This window comes from Triturus cristatus, chromosome 10 (genome assembly GCF_964204655.1).
Source record: "Triturus cristatus chromosome 10, aTriCri1.1, whole genome shotgun sequence".
In the NCBI taxonomy this organism is placed as follows: domain Eukaryota; kingdom Metazoa; phylum Chordata; class Amphibia; order Caudata; family Salamandridae; genus Triturus; species Triturus cristatus.
The window spans coordinates 1,200,962,343-1,200,981,834 of NC_140593.1; the positions used below are offsets into that span (position 1 = coordinate 1,200,962,343).

Sequence of the window (19,492 nt, forward strand, 5' to 3'; positions counted from 1 at the left end):
AGTATAATTGGCACTATTTCTCGGTAACTAAAATCATATGTAAGGCGAGATATAACGTATAATAATTATGTCCGCGATTACTTTCGTGGATTGCTATGCTTTTTTAATTAAGAAATAATAGGTTTGGCGGGGTATAACTCATAATAACGATGGTTGCGATTATATTCGTGGATCGCTATGCTTTCTATTTAATAAGATAGCTCAGATTCAAGGTGCATCATTTCTTAACATTTTATAAATGGCGCCCGTTATTTATGTTGGTGTTTTCTCGAAACCTATCCAAAATGGCGCTCGTCAAACGACGGCGTAGTTACCTCGTTTATGTTTACTGGATTGTTTAAGAGGGTCAATACACGCGACGCGTTCAGACACGAAGACGGTTCCGTATCTGGGGACGCTTGCGATTGCTAAAAGTGAGTAAAATGGGAGAGGGACATCAGACTATTGGGGGACGCTGTGCAGTATGTTAGGAGACATACTGAAATTTTGATGTTTACATTGATTTATAGGTCTCCGTACTTCAGAGACTTCAAATACAAACTTTGAGGATCATTGCCTTAAGAATTGCGCTAATGGTCACGTACTCTACTCATTGAAATCAGGTGAGATTGTATTTCAGTCTATTAAGACTTGAGGTATGACTGACATATTATCTTTAGTGCAGGGTTGCTTACAATTATATTTGCATTGTAGGTGTTGTTGGATAATAAAAGACCATTAGGAAGGAGGCACAGATATTATTCAACCCAAATTGTTTTAAGGTATGTGCTTCAATGAATTAAATTTTGGTATTTACCCTCGCCATCCTTGCCTCATGCATACCGCAGTGTATCTGACTAGGTTCTATATATTTTTCTGAATTTAGGAGGCAGTTATACAAGATCAAGGTACAATTTGGCTTTGTTTAAGGCATGATTAATTGATTGGGTTTACTGTTGGGAGAACGGTGCCATCACGAGTGTTTGGAGTGTTTCACTGCTACAATGGTGATTAATTAATTTATTTTAGATTGAATCTTTTTAGTTTGAATTGTCAAAACGATTGGTCGAATTCCTTATTGTGTTAATTAATCATGTGGATGTGATTTTATTGATGATATGTCACACAGCATGCTTTTCCTTTGCACATTCAATAATGTGGGCTATGGAATATGAAACAAATGTGTTTCTATACTCCAATGTGTATTATTTATTGCTTCCAGCCCTGAGGAAGTCGCATGGGTTAATCCCTATCGACGAAACGCGTTGGGAGTGGAAGAATGTTATGAATATAAGAAGTTTGGAGATTCATATGAAAATAAAAGAAGAAGAGAAGCCCACTTTAATGTGTATCTAGTTTTGTGACAGTAATAGGAAACTGTGTTGGTGAATTTGTGAGTGCTTCAACACGAGAAAATACCTGAATCAATTTGATTATTGTTCTGAGGATTAGGGTGCCTATCCTCTAGTTGAAAGCACCGCACTAGGATAATCAAGTATCAATACTACTGATGGTGTGAAATTTTGCTGGTTGCGCGTTCTTTCCCTTGACACCCATTTTTGCTTTGTCCCACTTCACACAGGAGTCCTTTAATTTCCCAGCTGTACTGCAGACTTTGTGAATCAGGCGCCATGCTTGCAGTTGGGCTTCCAACCATACCACCTGGTAAAATCCAACTCTTTCACAGAGGTAGGTCCCGAAAGAGCTACAAGATATAACAAGACACTGCAGGACTCTTGGCTGCAGATCCGTTTTACTGTCCGCAGTAACATAACCAACACCTGAAACCATGCACTGTAGCGCCTGCAGCTCCAGCACCTAACGACCAGAGGGCGCGCAGGTCACCGGGCCAGAACTGGGTCCATTCACTGTAGCGCCTGCAGCTCCAGCACCTAACGACCACAGGGCGAGCAGATCACTGGGCCAGAACTGGGTCTATTCACTGTAGCACCTGCAGCTCCGGCACCTAACGACCACAGGGCGAGCAGATCACTGGGCCAGAACTGGGTCTATTCACTGTAGCACCTGCAGCTCCGGCACCTAACGACCACAGGGCGAGCAGGTCACCGGGCCAGAACTGGGTCCATTCACTGTAGCGCCTGCAGCTCCGGCACCTAACGACCACAGGGCGAGCAGGTCATCGGGCCAGAACTGGGTTAATTCACTCTAGCGTCTGCAGCTCCGGCGCCTAAAGACCACAGAGTGAGCAGGTCACCGGGCCAGAACTGGGCCCATTCACTGTAGCGCCTGCAGGTCTGGTGCCTAAACACCACAGGGCGAGCAGGTCATCGGGCCAGAATTGGGTTAATTCACTCTAGCGTCTGCAGCTCCGGCACCTAAAGACCACAGAGTGAGCAGGTCACCGGGCCAGAACTGGGTTAATTCACTGTAGTGCCTACAGCTCCGGTGCCTAAAGACCACAGGGCGAGCAGGTCACCGGGCCAGAACTGGGCCCATTCACTGTAGCGCCTGCAGGTCTGGTGCCTAAACACCACAGGGCGAGCAGGTCACCGGGCCAGAACTGGGGCCATTCACTGTAGCGCCTGCAGCTCCGGTGCCTAAAGACCACAGGGCGAGCAGATCACCGGGCCAGAACTGGGTCCATGCACTGTAGCGCCTGCAGGTCTGGTGCCTAAAGACCACAGGGTCAGCAGGTCATCGGGCCAGAACTGGGTCCATTCACTGTAGTGCCTGCAGCTCCGGCGCCTAAAGACCACAGGGCGAGCAGATCATCGGGCCAGAACTGGGTTAATTCACTGTAGTGCCTGCAGCTCCGGCGCCTAAAGACCACAGGGCGAGCAGGTCATCGGGCCAGAAATGGGTCCACTCACTGTAGCGCCTGCATCTACGGCGCCTAAAGACCACAGGGCGAGCAGGTCACCGGGCCAGAACTGTGTCCATTCACTGTAGCGCCTGCAGCTCCGGCGCCTAAAGACCACAGGGCGAGCAGGTCACCGGGCCAGAACTGGGTCCATTCACTGTAGCGCCTGCAGCTCCGACGCCTAAAGACCACTGGGCGAGCAGGTCATCGGGCCAGAACTGGGTTAATTCACTGTAGTGCCTGCAGCTCCGGCGCCTAAAGACCACAGGGCGAGCAGGTCATCGGGCCAGAAATGGGTCCACTCACTGTAGCGCCTGCAGCTACGGCGCCTAAAGACCACAGGGCGAGCAGGTCACCGGGCCAGAACTGTGTCCATTCACTGTAGCGCCTGCAGCTCCGGCGCCTAAAGACCACAGGGCGAGCAGGTCACCGGGCCAGAACTGGGTCCATTCACTGTAGCGCCTGCAGCTCCGACGCCTAAAGACCACTGGGCGAGCAGGTCACCGGGCCAGAACTGGGTTAATTCACTGTAGCGCCTACAGCTCCGGCGCCTAAAGACCACAGGGCGAGCAGGTCACCGGGCCAGAACTGGGCCCATTCACTGTAGCGCCTGCAGGTCTGGTGCCTAAACACCACAGGGCGAGCAGGTCACCGGGCCAGAACTGGGGCCATTCACTGTAGCGCCTGCAGCTCCGGTGCCTAAAGACCACAGGGCGAGCAGGTCACCGGGCCAGAACTGGGTCCATGCACTGTAGCGCCTGCAGGTCTGGTGCCTAAAGACCACAGGGTCAGCAGGTCATCGGGCCAGAACTGGGTCCATTCACTGTAGTGCCTGCAGCTCCGGCGCCTAAAGACCACAGGGCGAGCAGATCATCGGGCCAGAACTGGGTTAATTCACTGTAGTGCCTGCAGCTCCGGCGCCTAAAGACCACAGGGCGAGCAGGTCATCGGGCCAGAAATGGGTCCACTCACTGTAGCGCCTGCAGCTACGGCGCCTAAAGACCACAGGGCGAGCAGGTCACCGGGCCAGAACTGTGTCCATTCACTGTAGCGCCTGCAGCTCCGGCGCCTAAAGACCACAGGGCGAGCAGGTCACCGGGCCAGAACTGGGTCCATTCACTGTAGCGCCTGCAGCTCCGACGCCTAAAGACCACTGGGCGAGCAGGTCATCGGGCCAGAACTGGGTTAATTCACTGTAGTGCCTGCAGCTCCGGCGCCTAAAGACCACAGGGCGAGCAGGTCATCGGGCCAGAAATGGGTCCACTCACTGTAGCGCCTGCAGCTACGGCGCCTAAAGACCACAGGGCGAGCAGGTCACCGGGCCAGAACTGTGTCCATTCACTGTAGCGCCTGCAGCTCCGGCGCCTAAAGACCACAGGGCGAGCAGGTCACCGGGCCAGAACTGGGTCCATTCACTGTAGTGCCTGCAGCTCCGACGCCTAAAGACCACTGGGCGAGCAGGTCATCGGGCCAGAACTGGGTTAATTCACTGTAGCGTCTGCAGCTCCGGCGCCTAAAGACCAGAGAGTGAGCAGGTCACTGGGCCAGAACTGGGTCCATTCACTGTAGCGCCTGCAGCTCCGGTGCCTAAAGACCACAGAGCGAGAAGGTCACCGGGCCAGAACTGGGTCTATTCACTGTAGCGCCTGCAGCTCCGGTGCCTAAAGACCACAGGGCGAGCAGGTCACTGGGCCAGAACTTGGTCCATTGACTGTAGCACCTGCAGCTCTGCTGCCTAAAGACCACAGGGCGAGCAGGTCATCGGGCCAGAACTGGGTCCATTCACTGTAGCGCCTGTAGCTCCGGCGCCTAAAGACCACAGGACGAGCAAGAAGAAACACAGGGACCTAGCTACGTAGTGAAAGACAGCCGATCCTGGCCTGTACCCGGGCCGCTTCCACCATGGATCCGCGGAGCATTAGAGTGGAGCCTGCTGCACTGATACCGATGCCCACACAACGATGGCTTCCCAAGGCATCACCCTTCCCCGTCCCCTGCTCTTCACCGGCACACAGTGCACTTTAGTAACACATGAACATACCATAAAGGGAGAATTATATACCGACATCGCTTGGGTTGAAGATTCAGGCTTGCAGGAGTTGGAAAAGGAGACAGTTTGAAGCCCAGGACTCACCTGTAAATATTCAGCAGGGATAACAGACCTACAGGGCCATTGTATTCCGTCCCTGGCAAATAACTGAATACACAGTTGTCTTGCTTATCTCAAATGAACAGTGGCAAGGCATGTATACCCACTGCCTTGGCTCTAACAAAGGTGTGGAGAGAAATAAAATGAATATTTCACGTCTTCTGAAAAAATCGTAATATCTAGAGTGCTGCGCTGAAGTACTGTACATTGAGTTAATTGGTTGAGCAAAAGGTATACAGTTAAACATTTTCAGATGTCTTTCTAGGTAACGAGCTGACTCTCAGAGAACTACGTCACATGAACTCACCTCACAAAAATATGTTTTATTTAAATAACCACTGTGCACAGACTTAGGCCAAAAAGACCACTTAGAATAAAGCCTCTGATACAACCTACATGTTACATATCTAACCAATTAGGACTAAAGCCAGAAGCCTATGACTGGTGGATGACAAATAAAACATGCGTTATGCATAGTAACATACTTGTATTAGCCTGTCGTATTCTACCAATGGCCAAACAAATGGATCACTCTTGAGAATGGTGTGTCCTATTTGCCAACTTAGGAGCTTGGTACCAGGGCAAACAGGTACAGAACTTCAGATGTCTAGCTCTCCCTCCTTAATATTTCTCTTCCGTATGCCTTTTTTCATATGCCCCCCAAAAAGGGCATGTATATCCAGGTATACAGCATAAAACTTAAACTGGTTCATTGAGGTCCATGCATTTGAGCAACTTCAGAGTAATTTAGAAACAAACACTGGCACAGCAAATAGGTCTGGGTTTAATGTGCTAATTTATGTACTATTAGCATATTGGAGAAAGACACCCCAGAGGGAGCCACAGACACTGACAGAAAAGGCCATTGTTGTAAATGAGTCTCTCAGGAAGTTCAATGCATGCACTGGAGTGGAGGTGGAAGGATACATCCAAATAGCCAATAGCTTTAGGTGAATAGTCCACTGGGCAGAGACAAGACATGATTGGCAAAGTTTCGAGCCAACAGCTGAATGAGGCTGGTCAAAAAACCTAATGGTTGAAGGGGCAGGCCCAGAGCCTGGTTTAAGCATATTCTTAGCAACAGGTCTGTATGACAGCTGCTTTTAAAAAAAACAGAAACAAAGCCCCATGCTGCAAAAGAATTTAAGTTCACATACATTCCTACTTGTTGGCTAAGACGTTGTTAGCATGGGTTCTCTGTGATTGCAAATTCATAGGCGCCTTCAGATTAACAAGTCAAAACGTTGTAGCTAGGACACTGCCAGAATATAGGCTCTTTCGAGCTGCCAAGTTTAGGAATATTGCCAACTGCAAAACCCTTAAAAACGGAACGTACTCCCCCATAAAAAGCCCTAGCCATGTACACATTGCATCATATTCCATGCATGACTGCCTCAACTCCAGTTTCACAAAGGTTCTGATGTCTACATACAAAACTAACAGGGCACTCTCAGTTGGGATTGGAGAGTAAATGTAATGGGGAAGGAGAAATGGATTACATGAAGGGGTGGTAATGTGATCTCTTTCCATTGTCCAGACCTTTGCAGGTTCAAATGATATTAGTAGATTCACAAGTAACGTGGGATGAGAAGATGAGAACATATAGCGCAATGCCAGATTATGACTGAATTTGTATTGAAGAACAGCTTGTCCACACTGTGCATCCACTCTGCATCAGACTTCTAGAGACCAACACTTACAAATGGCATGAGAAGCACCAAGGGGGCGCATACAGATCTTGATATCTCAAAAGCTGCATATGCTGCCCAAGCACTGGTGAATTGAGCAGTCACATGATATCAGATGGGTACCCTTGGATGTTGTGGCTGTGAGGCCGCATTACAGGGACCAGGGAGCTGTGACTAGGACACAGTAGATTTGCAAAAGGGCTCTATATCATGCTGAAAAAGTAAACATTCGAATTATTGAATGACTTCACCCAAGTTCATTAACACTCTAAGATTTTTCTACAGTTACAAAAATACATGGTTTCGATATAAAAACATGTTTTGCTATCTTTCCAGTAACCGTCTGCAGCCATGGCTTCGGATGCAGAAATGGCCGTGTTTGGGGAGGCCGCACAATTCCTGCGGAAGTCTGAAAAGGAAAGACTTGAAGCCCAAAACAAGCCATTTGATGCCAAGAATACCTGCTACGTAGATGACGAAAAAGAGCTTTACGTCAAAGGTACTATCACAGCCCGAGAGAATGGCAAAGTCACTGTCAAGACTGACGACGGAAGGGTAAGAAAAATAAGTGGAATAGATTTCAGCCACACAGATTCTGCCAGTCTCTTGCATTAACTCTTCCTTCTCTTTTGCTTCAGACTGTGACTGTCAAAGACACTCAAGTCTACCCTCAGAATCCTCCCAAGTACGACAAGATTGAAGACATGGTCATAATGACCCATCTGAATGAAGCCTCCGTGCTGTATAACCTCGCTGAGCGGTATGCAGCCTGGATGATCTACGTAAGTACGACAGAAATGAGGAACCAATTAATTTCGCTGTGGCAAGTCATGCTTCAGAATTTACATTAAGATTGGATGGCCCTTAACAAGTGCCTGAATGTAATCACCCACCTGCTCTTACTGTCTTCGGGAGGAGGAACATAATTCACCAAAAGCCTTCAGAAACGCCAAGAAGTGCTGTGTGCAGGGTGGACACCTCACTAGCCTGACTTATGCACTTCTTTACAATTTATCGACTTCTTCATTTAGAGTTTGGTGAACAAGGTACTACACCACAAACTCTTGCTTTCGAAAAACAAGTTTGTTGGGCAGCTGCATGAAACATGCCAACTGCTCATCAAACTTACACTGCCTTCAAAATGAGCACCTAGGTGCGTTATCCCTTATATACAGGCTAGGTACAACTAAATGTATCAAAAATAGTATGAATACTCCAAACAATCCCTTTTACCATTCCCTTCATTTCTCTCTACATCCATTGTATTCCCCCACTACAACCACCCTATGATGCTTGACACTACTTGCCCCTGCTCTTTCATGCTGCAATTCCTTTCACTCCAAAACCTGTTTGCTGAGTTACAGATGGGGAGATCCATCTCCCAGGTGGGGAAACATTCCTTCATGGAATTCCTACTCTTTCCAATAAGCAGTATCTGATATTATCAGAGGCTGGGAATCAAGGGCATACCTGGTGATAACCCCAACACTTTTTTGAAGAAGTGTATGCCCTATTGCTAAGGCTCGTATGAAAGAAGGCTGTGGACTGCCTTCAATGTTGCATGCTTTCAAAGTCATTCTCTGGCAGCATTGCAGAGCCAAATCCAATTTCTTTTTGAAATCATCAATGAATTACTATCAAAATGTTATTTCCGATAGAGTATATCCGTGCCCTGACATCTGGATTATCTGATATATAAGCAATGGAAATCAAAATGGACAGAGTCATGTTGTGGCAAGAACACAATGATATGGTCCTATTGTACGTTGTTGTATTTAGATTGTCTGGATGAAATGAACATATGAAATCACATGGCACTGTAAAAGTAAAAGATGCTAGGATGAACATATTAGCATGGCAATGTAGTCTTCAAATCTTTGAGCTGTGATGAGCTTTAAAAGAAACAGACAGCAGATGAGTAAAGTGCACTAGTGAAAAGTAAGTGGATGTAAAGGTTTCAAGATTCAACAATGGAGAGTAGGTGTGACAATAAGTGACAGTTTGAAAGTAGTCATGATCAACGGTGACTAATTCCAAAACATGCAGCATTAATAGACTCACATACATAATTCTGTACTTATCTAAGAACAACTAAAAAAAGAAATAGAACGCACAACAACTATCAATAACAGGAAACGGATCTGACAAGGTTCAGTTTAAAACATCTACAAAGGTTGGAATTTAGCTTCTCTTATTCAGTTATGTATTTACTGCTGTATTCACAAAAATCAATGCACTCAGTCTGATAATATTCCGCTTTCCTTTCAGACCTACTCCGGTCTCTTCTGTGCCACAGTAAACCCCTACAAGTGGCTGCCAGTGTACAACGCTGAGGTGGTCGCAGCCTACAGAGGCAAGAAGCGCCAGGAAGCCCCACCTCACATCTTCTCCATCTCTGATAACGCCTATCAGTTCATGTTGACAGGTAAAACCTCCGTTTTTTTATCCACACTCCAATTATAATGGTTAGTCCAAGTACATGTGTAATCTCCTTTCTTGAAATAATCTTTCAACAGATCGTGAAAACCAGTCTGTCCTGATTACGTGAGTACAAAACATATTCCTGAAACATCAAACAGCATAAAGTTCATGACACATTTCGCCTCACTGAGGCATACTGACACACACTGCTGATTCTCTCTACAGCGGAGAATCTGGTGCAGGAAAGACTGTGAACACCAAGCGTGTCATCCAGTACTTTGCAACAATTGCTGTTGGTGGTGGTGACAAGAAAAAGGAGGCCCCTGCCATGGCCAATAAAATGCAGGTTTGTTTATTCAGTTTTTCACCTTAAAATGCTTCTAATAAATAATCTGTCAGACAAATTCATTCCTATTGCCTATTGCTGGTTACAGGGAACTCTGGAAGATCAAATCATCCAGGCTAACCCGCTGCTGGAAGCCTTCGGTAATGCCAAGACCGTGAGGAACGACAACTCATCTCGTTTCGTAAGTCTTCTGAGCGCATGAGTTTCTGTGCAGTACTTTAGGGTGAATTGTACATTATTAGCTGCCAATGCAACCTCAAAGTGACAAGAGCACTTGTTTACTCTCTAGGGTAAATTTATCAGAATCCATTTCGGAACCACAGGAAAACTGGCTTCTGCTGATATTGAAACATGTAAGAACAGCCATTAAAGCATTTAAATACAATACTGAGTTTGAAGTAATTAAACAAATATCTTGCACTTACATATTAATGTTGTTCTTTGTTATAGATTTGCTGGAAAAGTCCAGAGTCACATTCCAGCTCTCTGCTGAGAGGAGCTACCACATCTTCTACCAGATCATGACCAACAAGAAGCCAGAGCTTGTCGGTAAGTATCACCAATCTTTAGTTATTTTCAGTTATCTTCTCAGCATGGACCCAATGGTTTAAAAACAACCCTAGAAGAAAACCAGACCATCGAACTTTAGATAAAAACGATGTTGAGAGTATATTTTGGCATTTGCAAGAAGGATTCTAGTGATTATGATTCTAAGAATGCTGACTCTTTTGATAAAATATACTGGCCATCTAGACTCAGGAACGTTTTGGACCATATGACCAATGTAAGCAAAGGCTTGAGGGTGACTAGATCACAGTACTTAGTAAGGCGTTAGGCAACCGCAGAGCAAACAAAGGACATTATCTCTGGAAAGGACATTTAAAGAGTAATAATGATAGAAGTTTTATGCACGCAGGTTGATCAACTCTTATTTTGCAAATACTGTTTTCCTTCTGAAATGACACTGAATATATGCTTGTATCTGTTTAATGCACCCTGATTCTCCCTGGGTAAGTATATAGACGAGGGTGCTGGTACTTGGAAAATAATCTATCAAGTGTGACAAACAGCCAAATAAGGATTCACAATTTGTCTATTATCAACTGCAGTATCACTCTTGGTATGTAAAAGCCTAAAGAAATGTCCAAAAAGAACTAGAATGACATCAGTGATAAAGAAATGGCCAGGGATTGAACTCCCTGACAGTGATACCCCTAAGAACCTAGCAAAAGAGAGGGGTAAAATACAACGTTTAAACCCCAAATTATTTTATTGGGAGAATCTTCTTTATCGGACTCCAACAATAAAGGTGGATTTGAAATTCAGTATTTAATTAGAAAATCGTGCAGTTGTCTGAGTAAGGTTACTAGATGAAGTACTAGGCTTTTATTCAACAACCCAGAGTATTCTGGTATTTGTACTCCGAATTCACTTCAATTGAACTAACTGGACTAAACTTCGAGGTTACAGTGGCTTGTAAATGGAAAGACTGGTATGATTAACGTCTTTGTGATGACTTGGAGCCACCTGGCAACCAATAGTCTGAAGGTCCTACCTAAAGCAATTGATAGAACAGAGATGATCCTTCCTGGCGGAGAAGTGGCCCATCTATGGTGAGTCTTTAGGAAATGCTCTAACCACTGAAGGGCAAAGAAAGTAAAGGTTTCCATAATTGTCACACCTCCCCGAATCACTCTGGATTTCTAATTATCAGTAAAATCCCATTGCTAGTTGGACTCCATGGGTGCTAGTCAGTCTGGGCCCAAATATTGCACATATCCCCCTTGGAAAGTGAGAGTACATTGGGTGAGCTGGTTTATTACATGAGGGGGCCATTCCAGGTAAGAAACCTTACCGAGATCCATTCAAGCCACAACAAACCTTGTTAATCCTGGTTCTTTACTGTTCAGAAAAGGTCGCTTTGGCAGGGTGCGGTTGACCCCAGGCCCAAATAGTACAGCAACACACATGTGGAGAATCCATGTAAGTTCAATCCCAAATTCTTTATATCTCCATGGGGAGTTTCTGGGCCCTTTCTGTCTGTGCAAAACATCCACCCTGTGGTGTACTGTACTCTGCTTTTTATTGCTAAAGTAGAAACCAAACAATATATTTCAAATCATGTCTACAATATTTAATATCATAGCTCTAAACCTCATACACACAATAAAACACATTGCATAGCCTGATAATTATTCTTAGGCTCGGGCCTTTAACGCTGCAGCGGGCCTTTAATAGCCGGTCTAGCCCGCTACGGCGGGCTATAAGGCTATAATACTGACCAGCTCCTAACTCACTGACTTCCAAAATCTTTTTCAAAGCATTACAACTGAAAATTATAGAAACCTCCTGATCCTTCAAGCCCATCTCTAGGACATTTACAGTTGTTCCAACATTTGCATTTAACACTTCTAAGAGCTTTCTGAAAGCATCTTGTAGAACTAGAGAAAGATGAACAGGTTACTGGCAGTGCTAACACCGAAGATCAAATAAAGGAATTTCAAACTGCGATTCAAAATTGGAACACGGATTTGTGACTTCAAAACCATTCCACCTTCCAAGAAAAAGCAAACGCTTGTTTTGCTTTGCATTGCAAACGTTGGGTCACAAATGGATACTGACAGACGCCGAGAGTGGGTTACAGACCTCCCTTTAGTTTTTTCATGGTGACCTTCTCTAATCAGATCTTGTGCCTGCCAGGAAAACAGGATAACGTGCACTGAGGATTAGGAGTTGTTGAACCTCTAGTTGTTCACAGGAGCTTCTCTTAAGTACCAAGAAAAGTAAAGTGGACAAGAAGACAAGAGCTATAATCCTCATAGAACATTTAAGAAAATCTTTGTATGTGTACCATGGTTTAATACGGTAGGAACACTCACTTGCCATAGTGAGACATGTTTAAGGACAGGGAGCAAAGCTTTCCCTCTCGTGGACAGATTCAGGCTTTTTAAGGTTTCATTCAAGGGGACGGAAATCGACTTCAATTCTAGCACACGCTCTCTTTTTCTGAAGGCTTTGCGTGTAGTTATGCACCCCTCACACCATATACGTAGTAAGAAGACTGCAAGAACGTGCATGCATACCAAGGACCGGTGGACAGACTACAATACTCCTCGAAGAGTTTTGTTTTCTGGACCTAAGTTCCACCCTGGCACCTGATTGTATCAGTCATGGTAGAACTGCAGCAATTGAGTCAAATAAAGAACAGCTGTTGGTCTTTAGCTTAATTTTCTCTGAGTCCTTCTTTGCTATCAAGGAAAATGTCTCCAAAGCAAGTCAGCCTTTCTGCACCCTCTAAAGACTATCATGAACATTGCCTCTGTAAAATGGAAAACATTACTGAAAATAACAACCACTTTTTTCAAATGTCTACATTATTCACCTGTTTCTTGGGAAAAGATCTACTTTGTACACATACCTTGGGTTAATAATGTGCTGCTATTCGTGCATTCTGAGACTCCTCAACCCTGCATGTATTTGCTTTGCAGAAATGCTCCTCATTACCACCAACCCATATGATTTCCCGTCAATCAGCCAGGGCGAGATTGTGGTGAAAAGTATCAATGACGAAGAGGAGTTGATGGCTACTGATGTGAGTGACAATAACTATTAACCACCATGTCTCTTCACCCTCAGTCACACAAACAAGAGGTGTAAAAATAACAATACATTCCATTGAGTAGAAGATCACAGTCATAAAATACTCCCCCCTTATTTCATGCCAGAGTGCCATCGATATCCTCGGGTTCAACCAAGATGAGAAGATCGCCATCTACAAGCTGACAGGAGCAGTCATGCACCATGGAAACATGAAGTTCAAGCAGAAACAGCGTGAGGAGCAGGCCGAGCCCGATGGCACAGAAGGTAGGGCATGATATGCACATTGCCTTGTATGTATGTATGGATATGTTATTTATATAACAAGAACCTAGCCAAAAGACAGCACAGCTTTAAGCAGGCATATAGCAGTAATAGGAGAAGAAGCTGGGTTGCAGACGGTTAATGTAATTGTGACGTCTTAGGAGAAAAACTCACCAGAAATAAAATTTGAAAGAGGTACTTTGAAGGGGGAAAAAACAGATTTACCGATTGTAAAAACAGGCAAGGGTTCTGTGAGTGGGGAATAAAGGAAGCACAATTATAGGTCATTTAGTCATTTTATTTGAGTGATTAATAAAAACCAATACAAAATGCAAGCAATTTACAGTTAAAAGGCTACACAGGTCGCCCATATGTTTACGTTTGGGTCTGATATCACTGGTATGGAATTACTTGCTGATTCCTCAATTCTACTAAGAACATGATATGATGCCATTAGTGTAGCGCATTATCAAGTTCAATGATATAAGGAGGTACCTTAAAATAGATCAATTCATAAAAAAGTACCAAACAGAACAATTTACTACAGTGTGAGGGTGACACACTTGAAGAACAGGATATAGAGGAAGACCAGCAAAGACACCAGACCCTTATAGGATGAATAGTTTTTATTTATAACAGATTTTATTGACGTTTTTTGGCGGTACGACACTGCCAGGAAGGCCATACACAAACATCAAGATATAGTACATTGCTGAATAGTACCCATGATTCAGAACATCAACAAAGGAATAAAATAATCTAGGGAGAAAACCTTCGCACAGACCAGGACCCACCTCCCACCCCACCAGGAATATCTATCAACAGCATTTGGATGGCGGGGTCTACAAGCTATGAGTATGCCTGTGTCCACATAAAATTATTTCCTGCTCGATGAGGGATTCTGGGGGTCGTGTGAAAGGCAAGTCTATGCCCTGGTATTCAGCCCAACACGTCCAGATTTGATTATGTTTCTGTGGGCAGCCTCATGCCTTGAATACTGCTAATACTATCCCCATGCATTTGTCCATGGTGTGTTTCCACCCACCTACCGATGGTGGAGACATCCCCTTCCACTGTTGGGCTATGTCTCAGGACACGAATAGTTTACTGGTGCTGGGGATAAAAGAAATACTGCGGGCATAAAACAAAAAGTTGTGTACATTCCTTAAAGTGCTATGCTATTCGCGTAAAGGCACAAAAAGGCTCCAAAGACCATTAAATCGCCTTTAGTGGCACAGGAACAATCTGCTCAATTGTAAAGATCACCACAACAAACAACTAAAGTGCAATAAAAAGAAAAACGCTACATGGATCAGGACGTTATCACTTGTTATCTTAGACTGGGATAGGCAAAGGCAAAGTGCATTTACATACAGGATACAATTGATTAACCTAACAAATGTCTGTTTAAAACCCCCCCAAAAAACATTCCACATTCACCAAGAAGTAGCACAAAGTCAATTAAAAAGTCTTGGTGATCCTGACGTTTTGTTGCAGGTCTGGACAAGGGAACACCCTTTGTTTTGAAAAGGCAATCAATGTAGACGTCACCAAGTTTTGGATACAGAAATCTAATTAAAGAATGTCCTTTGCAAATTACAATTGATGTAACAACTGCAATCATTATGAAACAGCCCGAATTAAGTGGAATGTAAAATCGAAAGCACCAAATATGAGATCATTGAGATGGATACATTTTGGTCTTCAAAGAGAAGTTCTAGTACAAAATAGTGGAAGGGAGAAGTAGACAACTTGCAGTAACTGGGCGAACAGCTGTTTTTGGGGCTGATGAATTTATGACAGTTTCTGAACGTTATAAGGATTTATGTAGTTCATTAATGTTACAACCTTTTTCTAACTACAGTTGCAGACAAAATTGCATACTTGATGGGTCTGAACTCAGCTGACTTGCTGAAAGCGCTGTGCTACCCAAGAGTGAAGGTCGGCAATGAATTTGTCACCAAGGGGCAGACTGTTAACCAGGTAAAATTGCAATAGATGCCTCTACTCACCTTGCTAATAAGGAATATTTTCATAAAGAAAGGACTATTGAGGTCATATACTTATTCCACGTTCAATTGCAACTCCTTGTTTGTTAGGTCTATAACTCCATCGGCGCACTCTGCAAGTCTGTCTATGAGAAGCTCTTCTTGTGGATGGTGATCCGTATCAACCAACAGTTGGACACCAAGCAAGCCAGGCAGTACTTCATCGGTGTCCTGGATATTGCAGGATTTGAGATTTTTGATGTAAGTCTAACATCCTGAAGAGGGGGTGGTGAAGTGGCATACTGGACCAATCAATAAATATCTAATCCACAACAATTGGTTTGGGTTTTAGTTCAATACCTTGGAACAGCTGTGTATCAACTTCACCAATGAAAAACTGCAACAGTTCTTCAACCATCACATGTTCGTCTTGGAACAAGAGGAATACAAGAAGGAAGGCATTGACTGGGAATTCATTGACTTCGGCATGGATTTGGCTGCCTGCATTGAGCTTATTGAGAAGGTGGGTAACTGTTAAACTGCACATGGTTGTATTAAAATAACATATACACATATACCCAAGTCTCACATAGATATGTTTCTTTCAGCCCATGGGAATCTTCTCCATCCTTGAAGAGGAGTGCATGTTCCCCAAGTCTACAGACACCTCCTTCAAGAACAAGCTGTACGACCAGCATATGGGCAAGTGCAAGAACTTTGAGAAACCCAAGCCAGGCAAAGGAAAGGCTGAAGCTCACTTCTCCCTGGTGCATTACGCTGGTACTGTGGATTACAACATCACTGGCTGGCTGGAGAAGAACAAGGATCCACTGAATGAATCTGTTATCCAGCTTTACCAGAAGTCCTCCCTTAAAGTGCTATCCATGCTTTATAGCGCTACTGCAGCAGAGGCTGGTAAGTATCCTGCTAAAAGGCATGTTATGATATATTTATTTGTAATGCACACTAATCACCCCAGGAGGGATATCTCGGTGCCGCAACAGTTCAGATGCAAGCGAGGGTAGTAGAATTAAAACAGTGTAGTCTTAACTGCTTCCTAAAATGAAGGCGTTGCAAGCATGTACAAATGTGGCGAGGCAAGGCATTCCAACATAGAGGGGCTAGTCACGAGAGCGACCTGCCCCCTGATCAGGACTTTTTGACCTGTGGAACCATAAAGAGAGCCTTATCTCTAGATATGAGGAGTGTGGAAGGATGATAGGGGCATATTATCAAGCACAGTGTTAAATTTATTGCCGCTTTAGCGGCAGAAAACTGCAGCTAAAGCGGCTATAATGGGATTGATAATATGCTGCAGAGAATTCCAATAGAAGCCCATGTTGACACCAGAACATGGGCTTCTATGGGAATTCTCAAGGGCATATTATCAAGCCCATTATTGCCGCTTTAGAGGCAGTTTTCTGCCGCTAAAGCAGCGAAAATTTTAACGCCGTTTCTTGATAATATGCCCCATAGTAAATTAGCCTCGAGGCTAAGTAGCATGCACATAGAAAACAAAGATATAACATAAAGTGTATGTTGTCTTGACAGAACGCCTAATCCATGGATTGTTTTTGTTACTTTCAAACATAGAAGCTGCAGCTGCTGCTGGTGGAAAGGGTGGAAAGAAGAAGAAAGGAGGGTCCTTCCAGACAGTGTCTGCTTTGTTCAGAGTAAGACTTGTACATAAATGTATATAAATAAAAGTCTGTTGCATACTCAATACTTAGGATAAGCTTCTAAAAATGTATATTTTCAATATCATAGGAGAATTTGGGCAAGCTGATGACTAACTTAAGAAGCACTCATCCACACTTTGTGCGCTGTCTCATTCCCAATGAGACAAAAACTCCAGGTACAATCTGTCAACGTTTACCAAGAACATGGTGTTCTCTGCTGACGTAACAAAATCTAATTAAACGTTTACATTCTTCCTTCCCCCTTTAGGTGTTATGGATAACCATCTCCTGATTCACCAGCTGAGATGTAATGGTGTCTTGGAAGGCATCAGAATTTGCAGAAAGGGATTTCCAAGCAGAATTCTTTATGGTGATTTTAAGCAAAGGTACATTGTACATCATTAACAGAGTAGCAAACAATTGAAGTATAATGACACACAACATGTTTAACTTTATGGAATTATTTGTTTACACTACAACTATAGCAATATACATGTGTTTTGCTAGCTAGAGTACAGCATCACATACTACAAACTCTAGAAGTTAAAGCAATGTTTTAGAATTACTCCAAAGAACACAGCTATGCAAAATAAATATTTGTGTCTGACTGAGGCAAATAACCGTTTAAGATAATAAAAGAAACATGCTATCTTAATTTTACCTTGAAGTTTTAACATGTTCAGCATATGGATTGAGTTTAACCAGGAGTCTCTTTCAGGTACAAGGTTCTCAATGCAAGTGCTGTTCCGGAAGGTGCATTTATGGACAGCAAGAAGGCGTCTGAGAAACTATTGGGTTCCATTGATGTTGACCATACACAGTACAGATTTGGACACACCAAGGTATGAAGTGATGTACTGAATTTAATAAAATGAAAAAAGAAAAATGTATTTGGGTCTACATAACGTAAATGTGTGACACACATGGGAATGGCAGTAGGTGTGGATACCACAGCATTGTTATTGTTAATTGTGATTTATAGAGCCCTTAATACCGGCAGGTCTCTAAGCCCTATGAGAGGAAGGCTACAGTGCGCCCAGGTGGGTATGGCCCCTAACTGAATGGAATTAGGCCCAGGCTTCCAAGAAGAGGAGGGTATTCAAATTCCTCCTAAATGATAGGGGGGCCCTCTCAGATCAAAGATTGAATGGGAGCCTGTTCCATAGTTGTGGAATGCAAACGTAGAAGGCCTGCCCTTCATTTTTCATGAGGTTGAACCACAGGCAGGATAGTTGGTTCCCCGTGGAGGATCTTAAAGAGCGCCTTGGAACATACTTCACAAGGCGCTCTTTGATGTAACTAGGGGCTTGTCCATGTTGAGCCTTATGGGCGATACAAAGTCCTTTAAATTTGGTCCTTTGTTTGATAGGGAGCCAGTGACGTTTTTGCAGTAGTGGGGCAGCCCTTGTAGATCTGGGGAGTTTAAAAATCAACCTGGCTGTGTCATTCATTACTACCTGAAGTTTGCTTAGCAGATTATCCGGTAGCCCAATGTAAAGTGCATTGCCATAGTCTAGCCGAGACAAGATCATAGCTGTCACCACCGTTCGCATGGTGGAAAAAGAGAGGATAGGCAAATATTTCCTCAGTTGCCTTAATAGGCCCACACATGTCTCTAAAACGGTGGAAACTTGGTTAGACAGGGAGAGATTAGAGTCAATTTTTATACCTAGGCTTTTTACCACTGGTGCTGGAGACGGAGTGTCTCCCAGCTCCTGTGGCCAAAATTGATAAGACCATGGGTTATTATCTGTAGTAATGGCCAACACCTCAGTTTTATCCGGGTTGACATTTAGTGAATTGAGAGTCATCCATCTAACTATGAATCTCAAAATGTCTTATACTCGTGCATGGGCTTGGGGAGTATTTTCGATTTGTAGGATGATTTGGGTGTCGTCAGCGTAGTCAAACACTTGACACTCCATTTGGGCCAAGTCCATCACCAGAGGGCGCAAATAAATGTTAAACAACAATGGTGACAGAGCGGACCCTTGGGGAACTCCACAGGTTATGGGGCCTCTGTTGGACACACAGTCACCCATCTGGATTACTTGGGTGCGGTCCGTCAGGAAGTAGGCAATCCATTGATGGATCGTCCCATCAATGCCTCTGTCCCGGATTCTGGTCAGAAGTTGATAATGATTGACCGTGTCGAACAAACCGACAGGTCTAAAATGACCAGGACACACAGCTTTTTTTGGTCTACCGTAAGCCTGATTTCATCCACTACGGACAACATCACTAGCTCTGTGCTATGGTGAGCTCGGAAGCCAGCCTGCCTGTCCCCAAGTAAGTGATGGCCTTCCATAAACCCTGATAGGGTTTTAAGAACATATTGTTCCAGGATTTTGGCTATAAAGGAAAGTTGGGAGATGGGTCTATAATTTTTCATAATAGCGGCATCGGCTCCCACTTTTTTGAGTAATGGAATTACTCGAGCTTCCTAAAGTTTTCTGGGGACTATCCCTGTTTCCATTAAAAAAAGGGCTCAGCAGAGTTAAGCATTCTCATGCATTTGTAGGGTTCCCTCACTGGCAAAGGATATACCTTTATTGAGCTG

At 44.2% G+C, this 19,492-nt stretch overlaps 1 protein-coding gene across 2 annotated transcripts in view; it reads left to right on the top strand.

The window, feature by feature from the left end:
• Positions 1-19,492, top strand: part of LOC146797047 (myosin-1B-like) — a 46,198-nt gene that overhangs the window by 12,519 nt on the left and 14,187 nt on the right. The window contains exons 2-20 of one of the 2 annotated variants that reach the window (XM_085629654.1): positions 1,562-1,668; positions 6,974-7,192; positions 7,276-7,419; positions 8,906-9,062; positions 9,154-9,181; positions 9,284-9,404; positions 9,493-9,585; positions 9,694-9,757; positions 9,855-9,953; positions 12,893-12,996; positions 13,130-13,268; positions 15,130-15,248; positions 15,365-15,514; positions 15,606-15,776; positions 15,862-16,168; positions 16,847-16,926; positions 17,021-17,108; positions 17,201-17,318; positions 17,651-17,774. In XM_085629654.1, coding sequence (XP_085485780.1) covers positions 6,989-7,192; positions 7,276-7,419; positions 8,906-9,062; positions 9,154-9,181; positions 9,284-9,404; positions 9,493-9,585; positions 9,694-9,757; positions 9,855-9,953; positions 12,893-12,996; positions 13,130-13,268; positions 15,130-15,248; positions 15,365-15,514; positions 15,606-15,776; positions 15,862-16,168; positions 16,847-16,926; positions 17,021-17,108; positions 17,201-17,318; positions 17,651-17,774 — 2,310 coding nt within the window. In that variant the 5' untranslated portion in view covers positions 1,562-1,668; positions 6,974-6,988. The remainder of the gene's footprint in view (positions 1-1,561; positions 1,669-6,973; positions 7,193-7,275; positions 7,420-8,905; positions 9,063-9,153; positions 9,182-9,283; positions 9,405-9,492; positions 9,586-9,693; positions 9,758-9,854; positions 9,954-12,892; positions 12,997-13,129; positions 13,269-15,129; positions 15,249-15,364; positions 15,515-15,605; positions 15,777-15,861; positions 16,169-16,846; positions 16,927-17,020; positions 17,109-17,200; positions 17,319-17,650; positions 17,775-19,492) is intronic. The other variant, XM_085629653.1, reaches the window with a different exon arrangement.